At 33.1% G+C, this 25,764-nt stretch overlaps 2 protein-coding genes across 3 annotated transcripts; both read right to left on the bottom strand.

Moving 5' to 3' along the window:
* Positions 1-363: 363 nt before the first annotated feature.
* Positions 364-8,449, bottom strand: LOC127701193 (carbohydrate deacetylase-like). Its single transcript, XM_052205029.1, has 5 exons — positions 7,158-8,449; positions 6,486-6,619; positions 4,642-4,741; positions 3,906-4,098; positions 364-1,235 (listed from the first exon to the last, which is right to left on the bottom strand). The coding sequence occupies exons 1-5, from the start codon at positions 7,327-7,329 to the stop codon at positions 923-925; spliced, it is 912 nt and encodes a 303-aa protein (XP_052060989.1). The 5' UTR covers positions 7,330-8,449; the 3' UTR covers positions 364-922.
* Positions 8,450-18,980: 10,531 nt separating this feature from the next.
* Positions 18,981-23,886, bottom strand: LOC127701170 (uncharacterized). 2 transcript variants are annotated; one of them, XM_052204993.1, is made up of 2 exons: positions 20,287-23,886; positions 18,981-20,221 (listed from the first exon to the last, which is right to left on the bottom strand). In XM_052204993.1, exon 2 carries the CDS (start codon positions 20,190-20,192, stop codon positions 19,011-19,013), a length of 1,182 nt encoding a protein of 393 aa, XP_052060953.1. In that variant the 5' UTR covers positions 20,193-20,221; positions 20,287-23,886; the 3' UTR covers positions 18,981-19,010. The 2 variants fall into 2 exon arrangements, with proteins under 2 accessions (XP_052060953.1, XP_052060954.1); XM_052204994.1 differs by having other exon boundaries at positions 18,984-20,221; positions 20,287-21,849.
* Between the last annotated feature and the right edge of the window lie 1,878 nt (positions 23,887-25,764).

The following is a 25,764-nucleotide window of genomic DNA, read 5'->3' as shown; positions in this document are numbered from 1 at the left end:
TTTTTAATAAGTTGCAATAGGTGAAGAGCAACACTTACAGTCAAGTCACAGTAAAAGGATATACAAAGTACGAGACGCATAAAAATGTAGTTTATCATGATTTGGATATGTCTTTACAAGCAACTAGGCTTTAACGTTACATGTATACGGAATTGCTTAAACAATCGGACTTTTTTTTTATAAAATTAACTTAATTTTTAATATTATATAATATAATGGTGTAGAAGAAGTTCAACGATATGTAATAAAATTGAAATCAATTTCACTGATTTATTCTCCAATATTGAATAATTAAAAAAAAAGAGATGTGGCATGACGATTCCCAAAGAGACTACATTGTAATATTCACCAGAGACCACAAGATAGAGGATGTAAACGACGTATAGGTCACCATGTGACCTTTTTAAACTTTTAACAAAACCCATATCGTATACTAAGCTATAAAAGGTCCAAATAATGACAAAATGCAGAACAATTCAAAAGAAAACCAAAAGTCAAAACTGACAACAAAAAACAAACATGGAAGAATGCAACCCGCCAGTTATACTTTACTTTTACAAGTTGACCAGTGTTTTAAATATACAAATCTGCTGATACTCCTGCTATGGAATTGCAGGCAAATATTTAATATCAATAAAAGTAAAATTATTCCTTAAACACACCTAGCTATCTGCAAATAGTCAAATATAAAAACCGATTGTTCCCCAAAGCTGCTAGAAATGCTTATTTAATAGACACGTAATACATATGCATGAAGATTTTAATTTATTTAAAACTGCTTAGTGTTTTGCATGTAGTAATCAAGTTATTTGCTATTGTCTTTGACTTTGTACACATTTCTGAGGGCTTCTTTTAATATTTTTTTTGCAATCGAGTAATGGTATCAGAACTAGCTGAACTAGATTGAAATCTGTGAATGTTTTTAAAAATTGGCAAGTTGAACACATTTTGGAAAAGAAACTAACTCTATTTCCATTTGCCTATAAAAATCGAGCATATCACTATCGCACAAAATATCCATTTCTAACTCTCGTTGATCTGATTGCGAGAATTCGTCCGGCCCAGTTCCACATCCTCCTTCTTCCTTTGTTCTGTAACCAGGATGCACCATTAATTCACAGGAAACAATATCATCTTTGTTATCACTTCGAAATATTTGTTTCAGTGTATTTTTCAATGACTCATTTGTCATGTCAAGTCCCATGGTTTGAAGTCCACAAAATTTTGACGCTAACCTACAAGCCAAAGAGTATTGGCGATTATACATTTTAACAAACGCACTTGCTAAAATATTTCGTCTTCTTTGCGTACCTCAAATATCAAAAGATTGAACACAAAGTATTTAGTATTCTAGTAAACTATTCAAAAATGAACATATTTCCATCGGACTATGGCAAGCCGTTCTCGTCAAAACTATGTTTAAACCATTTTTTCGAAAAAATTACACACTGAGATTTAAGAACCTTAAATAACACACTGAGAAATTGAAATTACACACTGAGAAATCGAAGTTACACACTGAGATTTTATAATTGCACACTGAGATTTAAAAATATGAAAAACACACACTAAGAATTTAAAATTACACACTGAGATTTTAAAAAGACACATTGAGATGAAATAAATTGAAAAACACACTGAGAATTGTTAATTACACAATGAGATTTCAAAAATACACACTGAGATTAATACGCAAATTACTAATGAATATTCATGAGATGAATAATTCAACAGATTAATATCTTGGTCTCCTGAACTCTTGTCATTATAATGAAATGCGGTTCCTTTCCTACAACCAACATTCGTAATAAATTTCAAGACTTAACAAATTTTTTTTGCTAACTCGTATTCATAAGTTTTTTTGCCTATAATTCAGATTATTACTAACAGTATATCGGGATTTTTGCTTAAAACTGTTTAAGCATGTTCCCTTTTCAAAAGTCTTTCAACTGTTACCCTGATTTCGCAAGGTAATTTTTTATATTTTTGTTACGTATATATGCTATAATAAGCACTTGGGGAAAAATCACTGCATTGTTAGTATTTTTGCAGATTGTTCCAATATTTTCTTATAATTTTAATAAAGTTTTTCACCATTTGGTTATATTTTGTAATGAGAGTAAGTGGGTATTTTTCTTGTTCTATTGGTCTTTAATAACGTAGTTTTTCTATACGTTGTATTTTTAATGTTTTTTTATAAAACATTTAGCGCCAAATTGAAAGACTAAAGAGTTCTGTCCCCTTGTTGTTTTAAGATTCAGATTAAATATGCTAATTAGATATGTGCGCATAAAAAGTGCACACAAATCTCACTGTGTAATTTAAAATTCTCAGTGTGTAATTTCAAATTCTCATTGTGTGTTTTTCAGTTTATTCCATCTCAGTGTGTCTTTTGGAAATCTCATTGTTAATTTTCAATTCTCAGTGTGTGTTTTTCATTTTTTGCAATCTCAGTGCGTTTTTATGAAATCTCAGTGTGTAAATTTTAATTCTCAGTGTGTGTTTTTAGGTTTTTTAATCTCAGTGTGTTTTTTTTTATTCTCAGTGTGTAAATTTTTCGAAAAATGGTTTAAACATAGTTTTGACGAGAGCGGCTTGCCATATCGGACCGTTTTCTTTTAAAGAATACCCGATTTGTAGTTCCTCGAAGGAAAATGATTCATTCCCCCTACACAATTTTAAATGATCATCCTGATCATTAATATGAAGTTGATACGGAATATCATATAACATTCCAAATGACATTTCTAAACGGTCATATTTTCATGCTCGTTTATATCAGAGTCATGTGTGCCAAATTTGCTGCTGGTTTTAAAATGCAAATCTGAATCAACTATTAAATCTTCATCTCATCTGAGCCCATACTTTGGACGGACAAAGCACAAACCATCCATACATTGGGGTTAATATGATCAAAGAAATTCTAAAAGGAATAGAAAAGTTATAAATAGAATTTAAAGAAGCTGGAAACTGAATATGTTGGGTCACGGTCAAAGCGCTAACAAATGAGAATGGACAATGTACGTGGTTAGCGTGTATACGTCATATTTTTTTCTAGTACGAATCATGGAATTGCAACTAACACTTGTTACTAAGAGAAAGTATAGAATGTGCTGCTTGTAACAAAGGTAACGATTGTTCGTTCCCTATTGGTAATTTTCATTTTTTTGGACGGTGATGTTCCTTTGGCCCCCACGGGATAGTACAACCTAATTTTTAGGTGATGTTGTTTATTGAGCCCGTAAATTTAGATACTGTCGAGCCCGTAGATTAGATACTATCGAAACGCAAATTCAGATACTGTCCGGGTAAACTTGTAAATGTAAATTGAAAACCAACTAAATATTATTGCTATATACTATTATGAAAATTTTTAACAATTGGCATTGCACAATATCATGCTTATCTGACTGGTAATGACGTCTTTACACTAAATCCGTTGGATGTTGGATATGTACTGATTAAACATATTTAACCCCGCCACATATTAAATAGGCTAGTCCCAAGTCTGCGATTGAGTGGCTATCGTTTGTTGCTGTTAATCATATTTGTTTTTCATTTGTTGTTTTATTTAGTGTGTTCTTGTGTTGTGCTGTTGCACAACTGTCCCAGGTTACGTCTACGTCATTTGGTCTCTGGTTGAGAATTGTCTCAATGGCAATCATACTACATCTTCTCATGTCTACTAATGTCTATATTGTAGCGGTAAAAACGCATTCTTGAATGAGAAATAGTTATGTTTCCGCAGAAATTAATTATTATACTAGATATTCGAAGCGCATATGCTGATATCATGACTATCCAACTGAAAATATAAACATGAATTCTATAAATTAATAGATTAGATGCATAATTTCTCTGTCTATAGTCCTTTTTCTGTAGATTAGTTTGTCGTTTTTAATTACCATAATCCGTTTCTGAGGAAAATAGGTTTTGCCTGTTGAGACTGCTGCACAACTTCAGCCATTAAAGTCGCCATGTTCTTGGTATCTCCTTCGAACCAAGCATACTTAGTGTCAGGATTAAGATCTTCATAAGGACATCTTGTACTTCTGATTCCATTCTGTGAAAGAACATGTGCAAATATGTCACATATACCTAGAATGAAAAATAGCCTAATAAATGACGGATAACAGGTTGTCAGACAAGCAACTTGACCAACTTTTCAATTACCAAAAAATACGTGTATAAGTGAAAAGACCTGGTAGTAAACACCATGTTATACATTTTCATAAGTAAGGAAAAATACTTTTAAAAATCTTTTAAAATATTCTTAAAATCAAGAGTTTGTTGGTCTCGACAAACTAGGGTTTTTTGGGTGTTTTATTATCATGACTGTGTTTTCATATATCTCTAGATGGTCTGAACTAATAATTTATGTTTTTATCATCTTTTTCTTGACCCTAAACTAGCATAAACAAATATATGATAAACGCAATGATTTCAGTTTTCCTATTATTCCTTCTTATTCTGGTGTAGTAACATGCCGTCTTAAAAAGAGGGCATATTCCACTGATATTTACATGGTCGCTTAATTACATGTGTTAAATACGTAATCGTATATGTAGTTCTAAGTACGATCAAAAATATTAATCATAATACATCTTTGATTGACAGACGTGATGTTAAAGACTGAGGTACCTGGAAGCACATGCACATGCTGATGACCATCAACATGTTGTGGTTTACATCCCATCAATTCTTCACATCTGTCAATCTGTTTTTGTAGTTCATCTCTAACCTGTAAAAATAACTTTTTTAAACTTCGAATAAATATGTATTTTTAAATCAAGAATTGATGAAAAGTATTGCATGCTTTGTTTCATACCATTAAACAAAATCATGATTACAATTGCCTAAGATAGGGTAAAAATGTTTCCAAATGTTAATTCTCCAATGGTAGAGAAAGATCTGAGCTACGTCAACCATATTTTCTATTTTAGGGGTTTTCAATTTGTTAGAAAAAATTCTGAACAATTTTGTAGCTTAACATTTTTTTGCACCATTATCATTTTCAAATTATTTCGTTTTTTCTACCTCATTTCCAAACACATATGAAAAAACCAATGATCAGTGAACTATGTAAGCAATATCATGCTCAGGCGAGCCCTTGCGGACAGGTGTCTTTCAATGATGGTGTGGACCGGGCGACCTACATTTGCGCGAATTTACATTTTGACAGGTATTACGTTTGCGCGAACAACCTGTATTTTACCTGTATTTATACTTGAGTTTCAACGACCTGAGTATAACCTGGACTTGACGGATTTTTTGTCCAAAAATGGAGAAAAATATAATTAGAGAAGTCTTTAATCGTTTACATAAACATTAAAAAGCACTACATGAATCTAAAAACATAGTCTTGAATAAAACGAAGGGGATTTTTCTGGAAAGGAACATTCTTAATACTTAACACACAGTAAATGTATATTCTTGGTAGAAACAGTCTATAAGTCAGTCCTTGCCTGGTACATGTACTTGTACCCCAGCAATTTAAGATAACATTGGCGAAATAGATGTATAAATACGCAGCCACGTCCGGTCAGAAAGGGTGAAGAGAGTTTCCTGCAATTTAAGAACTCTTTGCATCAACTCTTTGAGGGGTCCGTAGGTGGTCTCTTGCAAGGTTATCTAGTGGTAGTCCTAATTTCACTCCCTTCATCCCGGTCTACTCCTATTACAGGACTTACTTACCTATTGTATTAATGGTGGAATTTTTTATCGTCCTAAACATTCATGAAATATTTGTCACTGAACGTAAAGCAAATAAATCAATCAATACAGGTGTAGATGGCAGGATGAGTTGAATAAAACTGTTTGTTATTATGGCCGGTTAATGCCATTTCGCGTTTTCGCGATTTCGCCTTTCATATTCTATAGGTCGAAAACACCAGAAGGCAAACGCGAAAACGCGAATTCGAAAACACGATAACGCGAAATCGAAAACTCGAAAACGCGAATAGGTTTCACTTCTCGATTTCGCATTTTCGCATTACAGAATATGAAAGGCGAAAAGGCGAAATCGCGAAATGGTCTTAACCGGCCACCATAGTTTGTTATAGTTGCAGTGAAAATCCTCAGGGCATTGTGGAAACTTTTTGTGTTTATTGTGTTTATTATCATTTGGAATAGCTTGCCATATTGGTCACGGTAATTAAGAAAACTTGCAGGTTGTCGTAATTTCAACTAAGAAGTTGTTGAATTTGTTATTCCAGAAATCTTAATTTTATGTAAAAATTCTAAGATTTTCAAATTATTTTTTAATAGAAAATTTTATAAATCCGCGCAAACGAAGTAACTGTTTCACAGGTAAATCGTGGATACGTTTTCGTGCAAATGAAGGTCAAATTCGCGCAAACGTAACGCGCCGTGTGGACCACGTATATTTGATCACTTATGTTTCACTTGAAAATTTAACATCATGATGAAAAATTATGCGTACGTTGATTTGTACAAAGTGTAAAACATCTATTGTGAAAACTTGCCTCGTTCAGGTTGAATCGTCCTTCAGCAGCACGTTCTCGTATTTTGAAAAGTTCGAAAAAGTTACCATCAGAATCAGTCAGGGTCTTTGCACTTGGACCAAGTGGTTTTCCCTCTGATATATTAAGATGGAGTCCTATACGTGAGATAATAAACACTGTTAAAATAAAGCACAATATAGTCAAATAGAGTAACGACCTTTAATAGAATTGTAAAAAACAATGAAAATTTAAAACACACATACACACAAATAAAATAGGTTTGGTGGCCTTGGGCTGTTTTCTGCTCTTTAGTCGGGTTGTTGTCTCTTTGCCACATTCCCTGTTTCCATTCTCATTTGTTTTTTGATTCTTTGGAATTTAAACTAAAAAGGGAGAGCCAAGTTGTTCTCCTATAGCCTACATGGTTACTAATTTCATAATTGTCTTTGCAAAAAAAAAAAACGATACATTGTTGGGTTTGCCAAAATATTTAAGAAGCCTTCGAAGTTACCATCCTCTATTATATTTTTAATCAAAATTTTGTTACGCTTCCTCTATGGGCAAATTTGGTGGGTATAATGTCGATCTATCCTTAGTTTTCTGTGTAATGTTTTGATTTATCTTTTCATCTTCACTCTTTTGTCTCTCGAGTTTCTTCTTTTTGTCCTTCTCCAATTATGTTGCACTGTTAACCTGTGGGAAGGCCTGCCAATTTTGCCTTCTTAGCAGCGTCCTCGGCAGAAACGCCATTCACAAGCATTGTAGTACTTGATATAGCTCCTGCTTTGAAACAATTTATGATGCCATCATTCCTTTCAATTCCATAACCAAAATCATCAGCGTTGACTATTAAGTAGTTAGGCATGTTTTAGAAGATTAACCAGATTTTAAGCACTTTTATAATCAGTTGATATACATAACAAATCTGCAATGATAGACAAATAAAATTGATAATTGATACAAGTGCGGGATTTACTCGTTTTGTTGAAGACCCATTGGTGGACTTCGGTTGTTTTTGCACTTTGGTCGGGTTGTTGTCTCTGTGACACATTCCCCATTTTTTATATTTTAAATTTTATTGAAAGATGTAAAACTGAAAAAAAAAAGAAATTGAAGATGGTATATATTTTTTACTTAAATGTCTTTAATACATCGAAGATTGCAAGCCTTTTCTAATTAATGTAGAACTAAATAAGGGTGTAAAATTAAAAGACATTCACTGACAAATCTAAATTTTTAAATTTGTCTTGATGTTTTATTCAAATGGAATAGGTAAATCACAGAAGTCCATTTTTGGTTTTCATTACACGGAAATATTTGTGGATCTATACAAGTGTGTTTTTGTTGAACAATCTACTGAGCTTCAGAGTTATTACCTCTTTTAACACAATTGTCGTGATTACGAAATGTGCTAAGTTTTTGAGTTCAATTTCGATTAGCGGAAGTGGAATTTATATTATAAACGCGATTTTTTTAAGCAGGTGAATATTCGAAGTGTCATGCACAGAGAGTTTTTTAGTTATTTTACCGTTTTTTTTTTAATCATTATTATAGATAAATAAAAGAGGCCGAAAGACAAAGCCTTTGAATTTGGATCATAATAACGGAATGAGTACTAGGTAGTGTGTCAATGTATATTTGTTCCGCCTAACAGAAGTTCCACCTGAAACTTTGTTATAAACAATGTCATAATATCTGTTCCTGTTGGGACAAATATTCTATACCATTTATTCCGTTAGGAATATTTACTGTAATATTTATTCCAGTGGAAATAATATTCCAGAATATTGTTTCCATTTGGAACTTATATTATGAAGGAACTTCTGTTCCGTGACAGTGCAATCAAAGAATTCTAAAATAAATTGACCACAGTTATTTCGTAGAGCAATTCTTTTTTGGGACAATAAATTCAAATAGAAAAGAAAAAAAGAAATGACACGGCAGGCATCATTATTTGTATAGTTATATAAAAATATATTTAGAACAAAATTCATATCTTAGTCTTTTTTAGCTTATAGTTTACATAATATTTAAACTACCAAGCCAATGAAAAATACTTACATTTTCTAAATATTAATTCATATAAATCCTGACAAAAACAATTTGAATAAGTTTAAAATGAGAAGAAAATAGATGTATATTAAATCTTTTTGTGAAAAATACATTTGTGGATATATTTGTAATTTCAAAATGGTTGTGGGAGCACACATCTCGTTTAGTTATTCTCTGAAAACTTAAGATACTGTGCAAAGGGAGGCAAATCAAATTTTACCAAAAAGGTGCCGTATCGCCAGCTGATGGTGCAAAATCAGCAGGTGCCGTATCAGCAGGTGAGCGATTTAGACCTTACTGCGTTATTCCGCAGACACAGAAGCCATGAATAGAGCCAGAAAGAGGATAATCAGCTCGCTGGCTAGTTTTATCGTTCGCTAAAGAGGACATTAAAATCAATACATACAAGAAGCAGATGCATCTCCTAATTCCATATTTATATGCCAAGATGGTGTACATTTGACTGATATTGGTAATTAAATTTTGCTAATCACAATTCAAGGCGCTGTAGAGGCCTTTATTGGCTATACACCACATACTTTCTCCAATGACTGAATGAGTATTAAGAAATTGTTTTATATTCATTTAAATTCAGTTCATCGTTAGGTTTTAAATATACGAGTCCTTTATATCTCTCTTTTTTTTATTTGGCACACAGCTTCTACGCAGCTCTATCCGCTTTTATTAAATGGCGGTTGATCCGATTATAGTCATTTATGACTGCCTTGGTCAATTTGGCACATTTCGCTGCGTTTCCTAAATAAATATGCGTCATTATGCGTCATATTTCATTCAGCATCCAAAACATTTGATGTTGTGGATCTCTGTATCAAAGGACCATCACCGAAAAAAATTACTAACCTCTATATCCAGGACTCATTTAATTGGATGCTTCAAGTATTGTAAAAAATTATAGTTATCTTTTTATCTTTTTGTACTTTGGTCTATTTACTATATGTATATCTTAATATTGTTTATCTAGTTAGTTATCTAGTTTGCCAATATAAAGTGACTAATCAGATATAAGAAGATGTGACATGAGTGCCAATGAGACCATTTAATTATCTATTTACTATACATTATATAAATGAGAGGGTGATGGGCAGATCCCCTCCCCCCCCCCGAGAAAACATTGACAACTGAGGCGAAGCCAAGGTTGACAATGTTTATCGAAGGGTAATATTTTCTCTACCACCCTCTCAGCTATGTGTTATATATATAATGTATAGTAAATAGATAATTAACCGTTATTTTCACGAAATTTTCAAACTCCAAAGCCTGTAATTTTCCGGAAAAAATTAGCGGAGCAGAACCAAACGTAAAGTCGATCTGTAACTCATCATAGTTGACCCACATACTAAAAATCCATACAAAGTACTGAAGTACTGAACATCGGATGACCGCAAGTTCTTGTGGATGGTCAAAAGCACTTGTCACAGAAAAAAATCACATCTCTATACCTGAAACTGAGGTTAATGTACAGAGATATATTTTTTTCATATTATTAATTCATGTTCTAAACAAAAATATTTTTATCAGTATTCATTGAAGAGATGTATTTATAACAAACGATAAGGAATGTTAGTTTGCCATCGTTAATATCGGCGTATTTATCATGTTTATAGATCGGTTACAAACCCAAAACGAAAGTTACGTATAAATGGAAATCTAGGCGATGACAATAAATCGGAATGCCCTCACGGTCATCGCGATGTAAAAAAGTCCGTATAACTGTTATTTTCACGAAATTTTCAAAGTCCAAGGCGCGTAATTTCGGCAAAACTCAGAGGAGCAGAACATAACGAAAACTCGATCTGTAACTCAACATAGTAGACTCACATTCTAATAAAATGCTTCGCTGGGCGCAGCTTGATACGACCGCAGAGGTCGAACCCTGAACAGTTGGGGCAAGTATGGACACAACATTCAAGCTTGATACAGCTCTGAATTTGGATTGTGATTAAATATTTGAAACAGCATAGGTTTCTGACACAGAATGAATGTGGTCTAAGAACTTAAAAATTTTAAATTGGACATTCACCTATTATGGTCCAATATCCAAAATCTAAATACATGGTTAGATTCACCATATCAAAGAACCCCAAGAATTCAATTTTTGATGAAATCAAACAAAGTTTAATTTTGGACCCTTTTGACCTCAATGTGGACAAAGTTGATAACGGGGCCAAAAAATCAAAAATCTAAATACATGGTTAGATTCGGCATAACAAATAAATAAATGTGGTCAAAGATTTTACAAATCTAATGCGCCATACTGTGCAATTAAAGATTACTTCTTGAAATTTTTCAATATTTGAAATTTGAAAAAAAAATAATATTTGAAGAATAATTCTTTTTAATTTCTGGAATCTGAAATGAGAAAAAATTGACTCCCCATAATTTCTTTTTTCCCACAAAAAAAATTCTTTCCCTCAAGATATGGTCATAATCTCAATTCAAATTTCCAATGGAGTTTGCAACCATAATTATCCATTTAAATTTACCATAGTGCTAACTTAATCTATTTTATAATAGAATTTAAAATATAGTGTCAAATCTTTCATATGGATTTTTTTGTAAAAAAAAAAGATGCAACATTTGCAGATATTTTTACTGGTCTTCCTTTATTAATATGCATTTCTTTAAACATGATTTAAAAGCAGTGTAAGGGAAGTAACCAAAACGTTGTATTTGGATTACCTCCCTTACACTGTTTTAAATTATCTTAATTGTTCATTAACCATTACTTTATACATAATTTAGATGCAGTGGAAGGGAGATAATTTCAATGATGTACTTGATTTATCTCCCTTACACTGCTTTAAATTATGTTTTGTACTAAAGTATTTGTCCATTAACCAGGACAACCTTGTTTTTCCCCCTTTTTTGCCCCTAATTCCTAAACGGTTTGAGCCATAACCCCCCCAAAGCAAATCCTAACCATCCCTTTGTGGTATGGAAACTTGTAGTATAATTTCAGAGAGATCCATACACCGTTCCACAGTTATTGTCTGGAAACTAGAAAATGCTTATTTTTGGCCCTTTTTTGGCCCCTAATTCCTTAACTGTTGGTACCATAACCCCCAAAATCAATCCCCACCTTCCTTTTGTGGTATTGAACCTTATGGTAAAATTTCACTAGTTAAGTTACTAAAGTTAGAGTGCGAAAACCAATGTGTCTTCGGACGACGACGACGACGCCGGACGACGACGACGACGACGACGACGACGACGACGACGCCAACGTCATACCAATATACGACCGCAAACATTTTTTGCGGTCGTATAAAAATCAGCTCAATATGTGAAGGCGTCAGAAAAAAAAGTCCGCATAATTGTTATTCTTACGAAATTTGCAAAGTCCAAATAGATATAGGAAGATGTGGTATGAGTGCCAATGAGACAACTCTCCATCCAAGTAACAATTTATAAAAGTTAACCATTATAGGTCAAGGTACGGCCTTCAACACGGAGCATTGGCTCACACCGAACAGCAAGCTATAAAGGGCCCAAACAATTACTAGTGTAAAACCATTCAAACGGGAAAACCAACGGTCTAATCTATATAAAAACGAGAAACGAGAAACACGTGTCTGTAATTTCAAAGCCTGTAATTTCGGCAAAAATCAGCGGAGCGGAACTTAACGTAAAATTGATCTGTAACTCATCATAGTTGATTCGCATACTGAAAATCAGCTCAATATTTGAAGGCATTAGAAAAAAATAGTCCGCATAACTCATGTAACTGCATGTTCGTTGCGGAATAACGGAATAGCGGAATGACAGAATGACAGAATGACGGAATGACGGACAAAGATTAAACTATAAGGTCCCGACCTAAGTCGGCGGTGCCATTAAAATCAGTTGAAAAGGGCTTAACTCATCAGATCGATACAAGGAAGAAAAAAATATCTAACAAAAACACAGACCAGACGAGGCAGGGTATTTATACATCCCTAACAACAAAAAAGACACGGAGTATACAGATCTGAGAGTACTCGCAGTAACTGACAGCTAGTTTATTCAACCTCTAAGTTATTTTATTTAAATGTCCATACTAAAAGTTTGTTTTAGTACACATAGTAAAAGGGGTTGAATCAGATATGGTAAATTCGCTTAAAACTAGATGAGACATTTGAATATTCACACAAACAATGACAACATATATATATTGTACCCAATCGCCTTTGGACAAAGCTTATGCCTATAAAACATATTCTTTTTTCTTTTTCTTCTTACTATGTAAGACGCATTTCCTGGCATAATACTTTCATTGTACTTTTTTATGTTGTACTTTAAACAAAACGGGCCATTGACCTGATTAAGAGTTCAGACCTGAGTTCAGACCCTTCGACATACTCTGGTGCTGTTCAATAGGTTTATACTTGGGTCACGGTAGAACTGAAAAACCAAGGATATATGATATATATGTATATGTGGTGTGTGAGCTGATATAGTGTATTATGTGTATCTGGTGAAAACAATAGAAAATCTCTCGTTTTACAAGTTTAAGCTTTCCAAAAAGATTGTCTGACTATCACATATTAGATACGAGTAGTATGTTTTTAGACGTTAGTCATTCTGGAATAGGCTGAGGACTTCACTTAAAGTGGGTGTATATTTTGATTTAGGTGGCGACTTTAAATTGTTACGAAAGTTTCATATAGAATATGATTTTATGGTAAATATAATGTTCACAAAATTATAAAACTTATTTCATTGTCGAAATGCACATCTGGTGAAGAAAAATTGGTACCGTTAATGTTATTGAAGATGTCCTTTTGGTTCAACAGCTATCACTCTTATAGCGATTGCAATTTGGTAATTTTTATACTAAATTTTCATGATTTTTTCATGATTCACTCCATAAAAATGAATAAACAGTGTGCACCACATTTTTGATGTTATATCTTCATAGACAATAAAAAATAGTACAGTCATTCCTTAAACAAACATTGAAAAGATAAAGTTTTCAGAGTTTACAGGGGAGGTAAAATTTTGGCACTAGGTTTTCCACTGCTTTGCTGTCAGTATACTTTACAAACGCGGTATTCTTAAGCACAAAATAGGACAACTACGTAACAAATCATTTATTAAATAAATAAATGTTTAGATCGGTATTCCTCATATCTACAGGCGATCTCGTCAATTCATTTTTTAAATTTCTTAGTCACAATAGACTTGTTCAATTTCTGAAGTTTCTTCTGTCCATCAGGTATGATGTAACAATACCCCTTAAGTTCATTGTCTTTTGATGACATTTCCAAAAAGAATAGATACGATATATAAATGTGAACAAGTTGGTTTAAGTAAACATTTGAGGTTTCAAACAGATTGTATATATTTAAAAGGTACGTTGCGATTGCCTGTGTAATAAATAAATTGAGATAAAACGTGTTCTGAATATGATAGCAGCTAATCAAAACGTGTGGTTTAATTGGTCTTCAAATCGCACTCGGTTTCTGCTAAAAGAAATTAGAGCACAGGTTAGAGTTTTGAACAATATATGTTTTGTTTTCCGCAGGAAATGGTATTTGGAACACTTATTACGTTAATTACTTAATTATGTCAGTTTACCGGTGACAAGTGTTGATAGAGCTCCTATCGTTGCTGTCGAATGAAAAAGCAACGTAGTATGCATGCAGTTAGTCTCGATTAACCAAAAGTATGTATAAATATACGTTGAAGCGGCTGCGTGATCGAGACTAGAATACAGTGTGAACTTCGCTTTATTTGAAAGACCTAATTTCGTAGAAAAAATATGTTTCTCGAGTTTCATTGTCGTTTCAAAGTTGAGCCATTTGCCTTCCATTACGCTACGGCCTTGCTTAATTGTTGCTCTCCAACCATTGCAGTTCATTCAAAATAATGACACATTTTGTTTTATCAATCCAAACTGTTCGAGTCACGACTGGTCATAGATTTTAACCAATTGCTGTAATTCGAAGCACCACAGTCAAGTCATCAAAGGGCAAAGTGATCACATAAAGCATACTATTGTTTTACATTGTCATTTCGGGGCCATTTATAGCTGACTGTGCGGTATGAGCTTTGCTCATTGTTGAAGGCCGTACGGTGACCTATAGTTAATTTCTGTGTCATTTGGTCTCTTGTGGAGATTTGTCTCATTGGCAATCATACCACAGCTTCTTTTTTATATCAATCCTTTAAGACTTCAATGCAATTTCATAGTTACTACGTAACTGTGGCTCAAAATTTCTATGCTTGTATTTAGTGTAACGAGTCATTTGAAAGGTAAATTTCCTTCTTAAATTCCATTCAATTGATAAATTGAACAACGCTAAAGCCTTCAAAAATTCTCTAAATGTACTGTCGAATCTAACCCAACGTAACTCATTTCAAATTTATCTTATATACTACTCAAAACAACTTTAACAACACAACTTCTGACTGAAAATAAAGTAAAACAAAATATCAATTTATCTTTCATTTTGAGTGTATTCAAAAGTACTACAGTTATGTTGGTCAAATATTAGACAGCTATACTTTAATTGATTGATTGTTGGTTGCTTAACGTCCAGTAGTGCAAAATTTGAAGGAAGGGGTCAAAATTGAAATTCACAATTTCAACAATTTTTTGGACATGGTCTAGTTAAAAAAACGCTCAATAATGGCGAAATGGTGAATCTGGTGGCATAATTGATTGTAAATAAACAGAAACTAACATGTCCCTCGCAAAATAAATTGAAAAAATTGGGAGGAGCACTTTTTTAAATCCCACATTTTTATCATAATTTTTCAGCGTTCTATACTTTAATCAATTTGACATCCTTTAAAACCGAAATGCTGTAAATTTTAGATCATTTGTTTTCTCAAACACCCCTCCTCAGTTTACCGTGTCGCAGATTTTGAAATTTCAAATACAATTTTCAGGATAAAAAGTTAAAAACTAATTGTTGTAGGCCTATTTCTGTACTTTTTATATAGAAATGAATTCAATTCATAATATAATTTGTCGCACGGGTCGTCAGATTTTTTATCTTACGGGAGTGAGGCATTCATTAAAACAAAGATAATCTTTCCTTTAATTCTGTCTGTATCTACTATAGTGGAATATTACAAGTTCACAACGGTTCCTCTCATATATAAGATATTGGATTCAACAAATCATAAGAGGTCTGAAAAGGGATGAAAGGAATCAAGTGAACTAATTAATACAGACTATTAACAGGTTTCCAGATATCTATCAACCAAATAAACGTCGCATCTGCGTTAAATCACATTTCCTGTTTGCATCTGTTTCCTTACAACCTGCCACTTACATGTACGTGTATGAGTATATTGCATACGTATGTTAGTTACATACTGCAATTTCGTGCCTAAACAACATTTCTAAATGTTCAAATAATTATATATGTAACTGTACTTCAAATCATATATCCTCAACCATAAAAAGAGACAAAATATACTATATACATGGGTACAACAACTTGACTTGTTCAAAAGTTCGTGATGAACATTTCAGTCCATCATGTTTTGAAAAAATAAAACACGTTTATGTATTCGAGCAAAATGACTGTGTTAAGCAATTTTACCATCTATTAATACAAGCAGTAGCAATAGTCACACCCAACGAGTAGACCAAGTACTGGCTATATTGATATCTAATGAATATATAATTTTTATATCCCATAACGTCCGAACACTGCTAAACAAGAACAAATACAATGACCTTCTGTTGAAAACCATTGTGGATCATTATGGCGGGGCTAACCTTAATTTTTTACCTGGACAACACCTTTATCATACTAATATGTGCATATCTTTGGTACCTTTTCTTAACTGGATATTCCCTAGTACGACCCCGCATAAATTAAGGGATATGGTAAATATCCAATGAGACAACTAACAACTAGTAACAAACTGTTTTTTGTTTTTTTTTCATTTCTTTTTTGCTTATTTGTTTTGTTTTTGTTGTTTGTTTGGTTTTTTTGGTTTTTTTTGTTGTTTTTGTTTTGTTTTTGCATAATAACCACTAAATGGACAATGCAAGTGTATTCGATCCACATAGCGATCATGCTCTACTTCTTACCTCCAATCGAGTGACGATGAGACTAAGAGTGAAGGTGCAATCTTATACATTCGAGGTACCGAAGGGGGAACTTGGAATAGTGGAATATTACAAGTTCACAACGGTTCCTCTCATATATAAGATATTGGATTCAACAAACCAACGATGTGTAAAATGGGCCTCGGTGAAATAATATTACATAACTGACCAAATACAAAACCGTATTTAATGTTCAAACTTCATTATTATACAACAATACTCATTCTAAACCATATCCAATACTTATAAATAGAAGTATGTTCCAATGTCAGAACATTTGCTATATTGCCTTAACTGTTTCAACATAAACATCATTAATTGAAGCTGAAACTTTTCAATTTGCTCAAATCAGTATATTGATTTGCAACTTTATCAAACGAAGAATTTCCCTTATCCAAATTTTCCGCAGCCTGCGACAAAACTGAAGCCGGTTCTTTAGGACTTATCAATTTCCCTACATTGGCATAATGATCAACCATATGTTTTGTGCCCCACCCTACGTGTTGATTAATTGCTTCATCATTAACCCCTAGCATACGTAATGTAATTGCACATCCTCTTCTACTGCTGTGGGAAGTTTCCCCTTCGTATAATTTTAACACATTTAAATGCAATTTAAGTCTCTCTGTCATGCAAGATGAAGTAACTGGTTCATTTACAATTTTGCGTGACCCTTTGTCTCGTATACGGAAAACATATCCTTCCATAAGAGTAATGCTTAACTCCTTAGCGTTGGTAATGTACTTTTTAAAGTTTTTGACCGGACAAATATCAGAGTCCTTTGAAGGAAGGACTATGAAATTTCTTGGATTATCTAAAGTAGCGACTTTACCAGCCGTTTGCGACACAAAAATCCCATCCGAGTCAGGTATTTGAAAACATCTATCTGCAGTCAATAAACCAAGATCTCCCCCTCTACTACCAGAATGACATAAAATTGAAAAATAAGCCAGGTCTCTTGCATACAGAAATTTCGAAATAGGATCTACCTCTACTGAAACTCGATATGATAAATGTCTGCATAACTTTCCTAACTTACTAAACATTAATGGAGTAGCTTGTTTTACAGAAATGCTAGCGTTAGCCTGTTCCTGATTTATGACCTGCAAATGTTTTTTTAACAAATGTGAGGCAGCCGGGTTACCCGTAAGAAGCATAGGATTCCACTCGCCTGATCGACCCTCATCTCTGAATAGTGCTCTGATTTTGCCTAGTAAAGAATCAACAGACTTTGATGCCAACGTCCTTGGGCATTTGCATACTTGAAGGCCGTGTTTAGTGCGCAAAGGACAGTTGGTTACATGTAACTGCGTTTTCCCACCCTTTTCTTTGAAAATGAGAAATTTTCTAATATCTTCTGGACTTGCATTATTAATATTTTTTCGCGAATCTAAAAAAATGAAAAAAATTTCCATCTCGTTCTTCAAACTGCATTTCTGTTAAGAATAACTAGCTGAATCTAGGAGAGCATCTAGTTGACTAATTCTATTGTTTATTTTATTCAAAACCTCCTCTTTTTGTATTTCATCTTGGTAGTCAGTAGCTTTATTCTCCCTAGCAAAACCACACGCTTTGCAATATTTAAAATCTATGTCATTAGTTACTGCACATCTTGAACACGTTATGTAGGGACACCAAATTTTTTTCATGAGATATTCCTAAAACAATATATAAAAAACCTTATAATAATAACCAAAACACATTACTAAGTGTTGACTTCCAAATTTTATATACACACACATATAGACAATAATAGTGCATTGACTTGACATATCAACGATATAAGGATGAGGCTTAGAAACGGGGAAATGCGAGGCTCTGCCGAGCTTTTTCTCCGTTTCGGGCCGAATCCTTATATCGTTGATATGTCAAGTCAATGCACTATTATTGTCTTTATACTGCAATAAAAAAAATAAACATTTTCAATTGTTGTTTAATGTGTTAATGTTATTATTTAATTTAAATATTGGGAAACTTCCCCCTTTTATAAAAAGGCCTCATATCATACAGGCAGAGAAATATACAACACAATGAAATGTACATTACCTGTTGAAACCCGCAATCGATGGTGAACGAATTTGTTTGAGAATGAACTAAAATATCAACAATAAGCATAAAACATAATGATTTATTATAGTTTGCAAACCAAAAATATTAACAAGTGAAATATGTTCTTCTAAAAATTGCAAAAGAAATAAGTTTGAGTCGTTGTATACATTGGAAACAAGAACAGGTTGAATAGGTCGTATGAATAATTAATTATAATTTCGGCAATTTCTATTTAAATATTCATGAGGAAAAGTGATATCAGGTCAGTGACTGTATATGACATAGAAATATACGGTCAACGCATTTTGACTGCTCAAATAGAACGAGTGCAGTATAAACACATATATACATATACATATTTACAAACCAGAAATTCACAAAACATTTTTAAACACATTATATAAATTGTTGAGAAAAATTGATTGACCTTCTTCGTTCAAGTGTACATGATCTCTAAAATGTCTACAATTAATGTTTGAATTATCCATGAACATCCAACAATTGCGCTTGCATAACTTTTCTATCTTTTCATTGATAATGGTCGATCTTGCATTTATAGCCTCATCTTTACACCTGATTATCGCTGATAATACAACAGATACGTGCCAATTACTTTCTAATGTACGCTGTAATATTTGCGCTAGATGTTCAAATTCTTGTGTTGTTATCCATAACTGGTTGAACTCATACTTAAACAAGAAAGATTTGCTAACATTATTAACACCTATATGAATGAAAATAAGCCTAGGCGGGTGTGTCCTAATTAGCCTCTCAACTTTTGGTGTTATTTCACACACTAGAGCACAACTTTGTGAAGAAACATTTACCATTGGGTTATTAAAATCTTTTTGCCATTCTAAAAATCGTATCATTGAATCACCAACACATATCAAGTGAAATTTATTAGAAACAAGTGGTTCATTAAGAAATAATAATTTCCCATAATTAATGCGAACGGATGGTTTTCCTTTTATACGAATTGCCCACAGATTTCCAGGTAACCCAAAACCATCTTGGACATAACCTTTCTTGGTAGGATACTTTAAAACGCCCCTTTGTCCCTTGTTACCAACAATAAAAGCATCTTGTATAAATTCATAATATGTTGGAACCCATGCGGCTATTACTCCATCGACACGCAGTATTACGGTACAATTTAACATATTCTCCCTGATAAAAGATAACACCGGTAATAATAACGCAAAAGGAGGAAATACATAACAGTTTTCATTTGTATCCACAGTTTGGGCAAACAAATTTACAAGTGCTGACAAAGGAGAAAAACATGGCGTGAAATGTTTTAGAATACCACCGTTTCTGTCTGTCATGCTATTAGAATCTAAAGCCATCAAGTCGATCGTATGTCCTGTATTTCCACCAAAAAACTCTTGTATTTTATACCATGTCTCGTTATCTAAAGTCGCGTCTGATTTGCTAAGTTTTCTCGATGGCTCATCAGCTAAATTCAATTTAGATGGTACAAAATGTAAATTAAGCATTACGTCTAAATCTAAAGTCAATTGAAAAATGTCTTTGAGAGTAGAATTCAATATCATAGATTTGGAACCTTCGTTATTCCAAGCACCTATCAAGGCCTGATTGTCTACGTTTGCGTCAACCCGACTACCCTTTATGTCTTCCCGTATTGACCTTAATACATTTAACAAAGCTTTAGCCTCTAGTACCATAATAGGAAGCGATAACATTTCCTGTGCCCACGAATTGCCGACTTTGTGCTCTCTGTCGTTTATTTTGAAATATCCACCCCATTTGTACATAGAAGCGTCTGTATAAATGTTTACAACTAAATGCCGTTCTTTTTTCCATTCCAACTTTCCTGTCCATGAATCCAAAAATCGCCAATTAATAATCTCGTCTTTTAAATCTTTTGTCATTGGAATACTTGTTTGTTTGCGGATTCCCAATGAGATTGCATTGTTCATCTCTCGAGTGTAAAGTTTTGCTGCCGGAACAGCTAACATAAAAGAAATACAGCGACCCACTATTTTTTGTAAATCTAGCACCGTAACAACACTTTTTCCTAAACAATTCTCGCGTAAAGTAATAAATTTTTGTTTTTTTGACTCAGTTATTCTGAAACATCTAGCTACAGAATCAACTACAAATCCCAAAAATACTACTGATTGTGACGGGATGAACACAGTTTTGTCTAAATTAATGCAATATCCTAATCTAGTTACCACTTCACAAACGATGTAATTTGCCAATAAAGAGCAACTGAACCCTGTCTTTAAACCAGGTTTTCTTACTTCCTCTATAAGACGATCATCTATATACAAATGTACAGGGATCAAAAATTTCCTTCTAATATAAGATGTTGCTTGCAGATTTAAAGTGTGATAAATGTAGCTAGATAGTTTGAAACCAAACGGTAACGTTTTGCAAATAAAATAAAAGGCACCCCACTGGAAACCCACTAGCCTTCGGGAATCCTCGGATAACGAAACATTATCAAAACCTGATTTATCATCTATTGTAGTAAAATATGCATTTTCTCTGACAGATCGATGTACATTTTTTAAAGTGTCTAAACTAAAAGGTATATCTTTGATCCAATTATTCAAATACATTAGATTAATGCAAAGTCGAGGTTTTGTCGGCTCTACGGTTAACGGTGCGACAATGTGGGGTGGTTTTACTAAACCTACTTTTCCTATACATTCAATGGAACCATTTTTCAATCTTTCCGTAACTGTTTCTGTTATGAAAGTAGAAAACTTTTTGCATTTATTCGAATTATTGAATATTCTGCAAGGTGGGAACTTATCATCATAAAAATGCCCCCAGAAATCTCCTTTAAAATGTACAATATAGTTATTAATATTTACACCGTGAACTAGCCAATCCAAAATTTCATCTGAAGAATGCGAACAAGGTAATATCTTTTGCCATTGATGCAACCTAGTGTGAATTTGTCCGGCTACAAAAGTCTTCGGGTTAAAGAATTTCACGTTTCGTATATCTGGAGATACACCATCCGTAGCTTTTGAATAAACCTCCTCTGCTGAATTTACCTCCCTATCATTATCAATTATTTTGTTTTCAAAATTAACGAAAGTCGGTTGTCTAACTGTAACTGACGTAGGATCTGTTCCCAAATTAATATCAAATTCCCATGGTTTTAAACGAAATTTATCCTGAAATGAAATAAGTAGGAATTTGTTAACTAACAGAATGAAATTGTTACTTGCTAATTACGTCAAACGATTTAATTTAAACTTGTGGGAACCAGTGTAGCTGTACAATCACGAACAAAATGACCAGGCTTATTACATTTAAAACACAGATTGTGATTATTACCACGAGGCCTACCGCGACGAGGTGAACCTGAAAAACGAGGAGGCATTCCGTAAGTGTGACCTTGTGTTTGTCCAAAAGAACCTCCCATAAAACCAGGCCCATGCAAATTAAAATTATGTGACTGCATATTATAATTGTCACTATGAACATCATTCAAACCAAATGTCTTAAGTAACTTCTGTTCTTTATCAAGCACCGCTTCCTCTTCTTTGTTGCACACAAGTTTTAGTACTAACGCTGCTGCAAAATTCGGTCTATTTTTGTGAATATGAAATCTACTTAAAATCAAATTTATTTTGTCCTTCAAATCATGATTTTGCTTTCGCGCTAAATTGTCTAGCAATATTAATCTTTCATGTAAGACATCAATATCCACCTTTCCTTTAGCAGCCTCATCTTTAACATTTCTCTTGGCCCTTTCAAATTCAGATAATTCGTCATCAGCTTGCTTCTTCTCTAACTTTTTCTCAAGATCTGCTATTTTATCTTCTAATGTATTCATCTAAACAAATAAATCAAAGTAATCTGTTTTTAATTTCAAGCATTGATCTAACACATGGTTTATATTCAACACGCCAAAATCACCTCGAACCATTGTTAAAATTTACTTACATATCATATTTTGAATAAACTAATATTTCATACCTTCTAGTAACGCACATATCGAGTTTCTCATAACCGTTTCCTTTAGGCATGCTTTTTTTTTATAGATTTATGATCATATATACACCACTCCACTTAAATGAATTTGCACAAATAAATCACATATTTATCAAGAAATAATTATCAATTAGCTTAATTGATCATCAGATCCCTTTGCTTCACATCCATTGACATGACTTGTTATAAAACATGCAATGATCTTGCTTAGAATTTAAAATCTTAAACACCTTACTAGTATTTGTGGTGACATCACACACATCTAAACTTGAAACTGCACATGCCTGTTAATTAGTATTGAGGCAGTGATTTAAATTATTGAAACATGCATACGTACATTAGTGTATGTACTACCATTAATTTTTTTTTTTTTTTTATTTATATTTTATTTTTCTTTACTTTTCTTTTCCTTTAATTTCCTTTTTTGATAATTAAACGTAAATAACAAGTTTATAAACCTTCAAATGAAACATATTAACTAATGCCACCTTCCCACGCAAATTAACCTTTGATGCAACCCAAGGGCTTAATATTATTGCAAACATGTTACTGAAACCTGCTGCTAATAAAATATTGATATTTTTGAAAACATGTAACTGTCAAGTGTCTATGTTTGACCGCATGTTTAAACATACGCCCTGCTGATGTGAACTTCGATCATATTCAGATTATTGATCCACAGCTGATCATCAAACAACATCCAATTAGTGTCTGAACCAGAAAATTTACTTTGTATACAATTTATCATTACCACTAACATTATCAACATGTTCAATCAGTAATTTATTATGTGTCAAAAATTAACATTTGTTGTTTATTATTTCTTTTTGTCTTTTTTTTTCTCTCTATATCTTTCTTTTTTTTTCTTAAGAGCTAAATTATAAGTTATATATATACTATTCTGATTTTTATTTCTATTTTTTTTTTATTTTAATTTTATAATTATAAATTCTTCTTTTAGCGTCATTAACAACTTGATACAATCTCAAGCTCTGTAGCCAAATTGTAATTATTTTTTAACTTTTAGTTTCGGACATTTGTTCCCACCTACACGCATTACAAAATAGTGTACAAAGTGTTTATCCTAAATGTAAATAAACAGAACAATTATGATATCAATTAATATATTGCTATATAAATCAACCATTAATCAACTTAAAGGGGGGGGGGCCTACTTTTTATACATGTTAATTGTCCATTATCATCAAAGCTTTTATTCTTTAGTTTTTATGTTTTTTTTTTTTGTTTTTTTTTGTCTTGTTTTTTTGGGTTTTTTTTTTTTTTTTTTTTCACTTATCTAACTTTCTATTTTTTATTTTACCCCCATAACAGTGTCCCAACTTTTTATTTAGCATTTTTTAAATTCTCATTATTAGTTAAAAGATAACACCTTTCTAAAGTACAAACATCATGTAGACGAACATTTGAAAACACCATGTTCTCTATTGACATTCAAGCATGATCCTGAACAAATTTCTTTTGTGATATTCTCTACTTTACATAATACAACCAAGTAAATTCTTCCTTATCACGTTTAAACACGAATCCTGAACCCACAAATGTGTGTAACTGTGTAATTCTCTATAGAAAACAGATTTTTTTTTTCTCATTCCAGATCATTTTATCTTAACCTCTTACAAATAATCAGTACACGTACAGAAACATTAATCTTGAAAAATTACTAACAACTTCGTCATCCTTTTTCCTTTCACTCCCAAGCATCATGCCCAAACACAATAAATCAAAATATTTTTTCTCTCTGTCTCTCTATTCACGTTCGACATAAAAGCCCGAACAATATTTACGTTCAGCATAAAACCCCGAACAACATCACGTTCAGCATCAAAGCCTGAACCATATTCACGTTCAGCATAAAAGCCTGAACAATATTCACGTTCAGCATAAAAGCCTGAACAATATTCACGTTCAGCATAAAAGCTCGAACAATTTCCACGTTCGGCATAAAAGCACGAACAATATTCACGTTCAGCATAAAAGCTTGAAAAATTTCCACGTTCGGCATAAAAGCCTGAACAATATTCACGTTCAGCATAAAAGCTCGAACAATTTCCACGTTCGGCATAAAAGCACGAACAATATTCACATTCAGCATAAAAACTTGAACAATTTCCACGTTCGGCATAAAAGCCTGAACAATATTCACGTTCAGCATAAAAGCCTGAGCCATTTTCACGTTCAGCATAAAAGCCTGAACCATATTCACGTTCAGCATAAAAGCCTGAACCATATTCACGTTCAGCATAAAAGCCTAACAATATTCACGTTCAGCATAAAAGCTTGAAAAATTTCCACGTTCGGCATAAAAGCCTGAACAATATTCACGTTCAGCATAAAAGCTCGAACAATTTCCACGTTCGGCATAAAAGCACGAACAATATTCACATTCAGCATAAAAACTTGAACAATTTCCACGTTCGGCATAAAAGCCTGAACAATATTCACGTTCAGCATAAAAGCCTGAGCCATTTTCACGTTCAGCATAAAAGCCTGAACCATATTCACGTTCAGCATAAAAGCCTGAACCATATTCACGTTCAGCATAAAAGCCTAACAATATTCACGTTCAGCATAAAAGCCTGAACAATATTCACGTTCAGCATAAAAGCTTGAACAATTCCACGTTCGGCATAAAAGCACGAACAATATTCACGTTCAGCATAAAAGCTTGAACAATTTCCACGTTCGGCATAAAAGCCTGAACAATATTCACGTTCAGCATAAAAGCCTGAACAATATTCACGTTCAGCATAAAAACCTGAACAATATTCACGTTCAGCATAAAAGCTTGAACAATTTCCACGTTCGGCATAAAAGCCTGAACAATATTCACGTTCAGCATAAAAGCTTGAACAATTTCCACGTTCGGCATAAAAGCACGAACAATATTCACGTTCGGAGTAAAAGCCCGAACAATAGTCGTTATATAAAAAATAAAAATATCTTAAATCATATGTTTTCTTTTCGTATTATATTTTCACCGCAAATACTTTTACAAGTTCAAAACTTCAACATTTTTCTTCTAAAAGTATCTACATCATTATTTTTTTTTTTCATCCAAGCAGCATGCCCAGACACAATAATCGTTAAATAAAAAATAAAATATCCAAAACTTATATGTTTTCTTTC

This window comes from Mytilus californianus, unplaced genomic scaffold, assembly GCF_021869535.1.
Source record: "Mytilus californianus isolate M0D057914Y unplaced genomic scaffold, xbMytCali1.0.p SCAF_5, whole genome shotgun sequence".
In the NCBI taxonomy this organism is placed as follows: domain Eukaryota; kingdom Metazoa; phylum Mollusca; class Bivalvia; order Mytilida; family Mytilidae; genus Mytilus; species Mytilus californianus.
The sequence above is the reverse complement of the archived record's forward strand: the minus strand, read 5'-3'. Positions and strand labels throughout refer to the sequence as shown.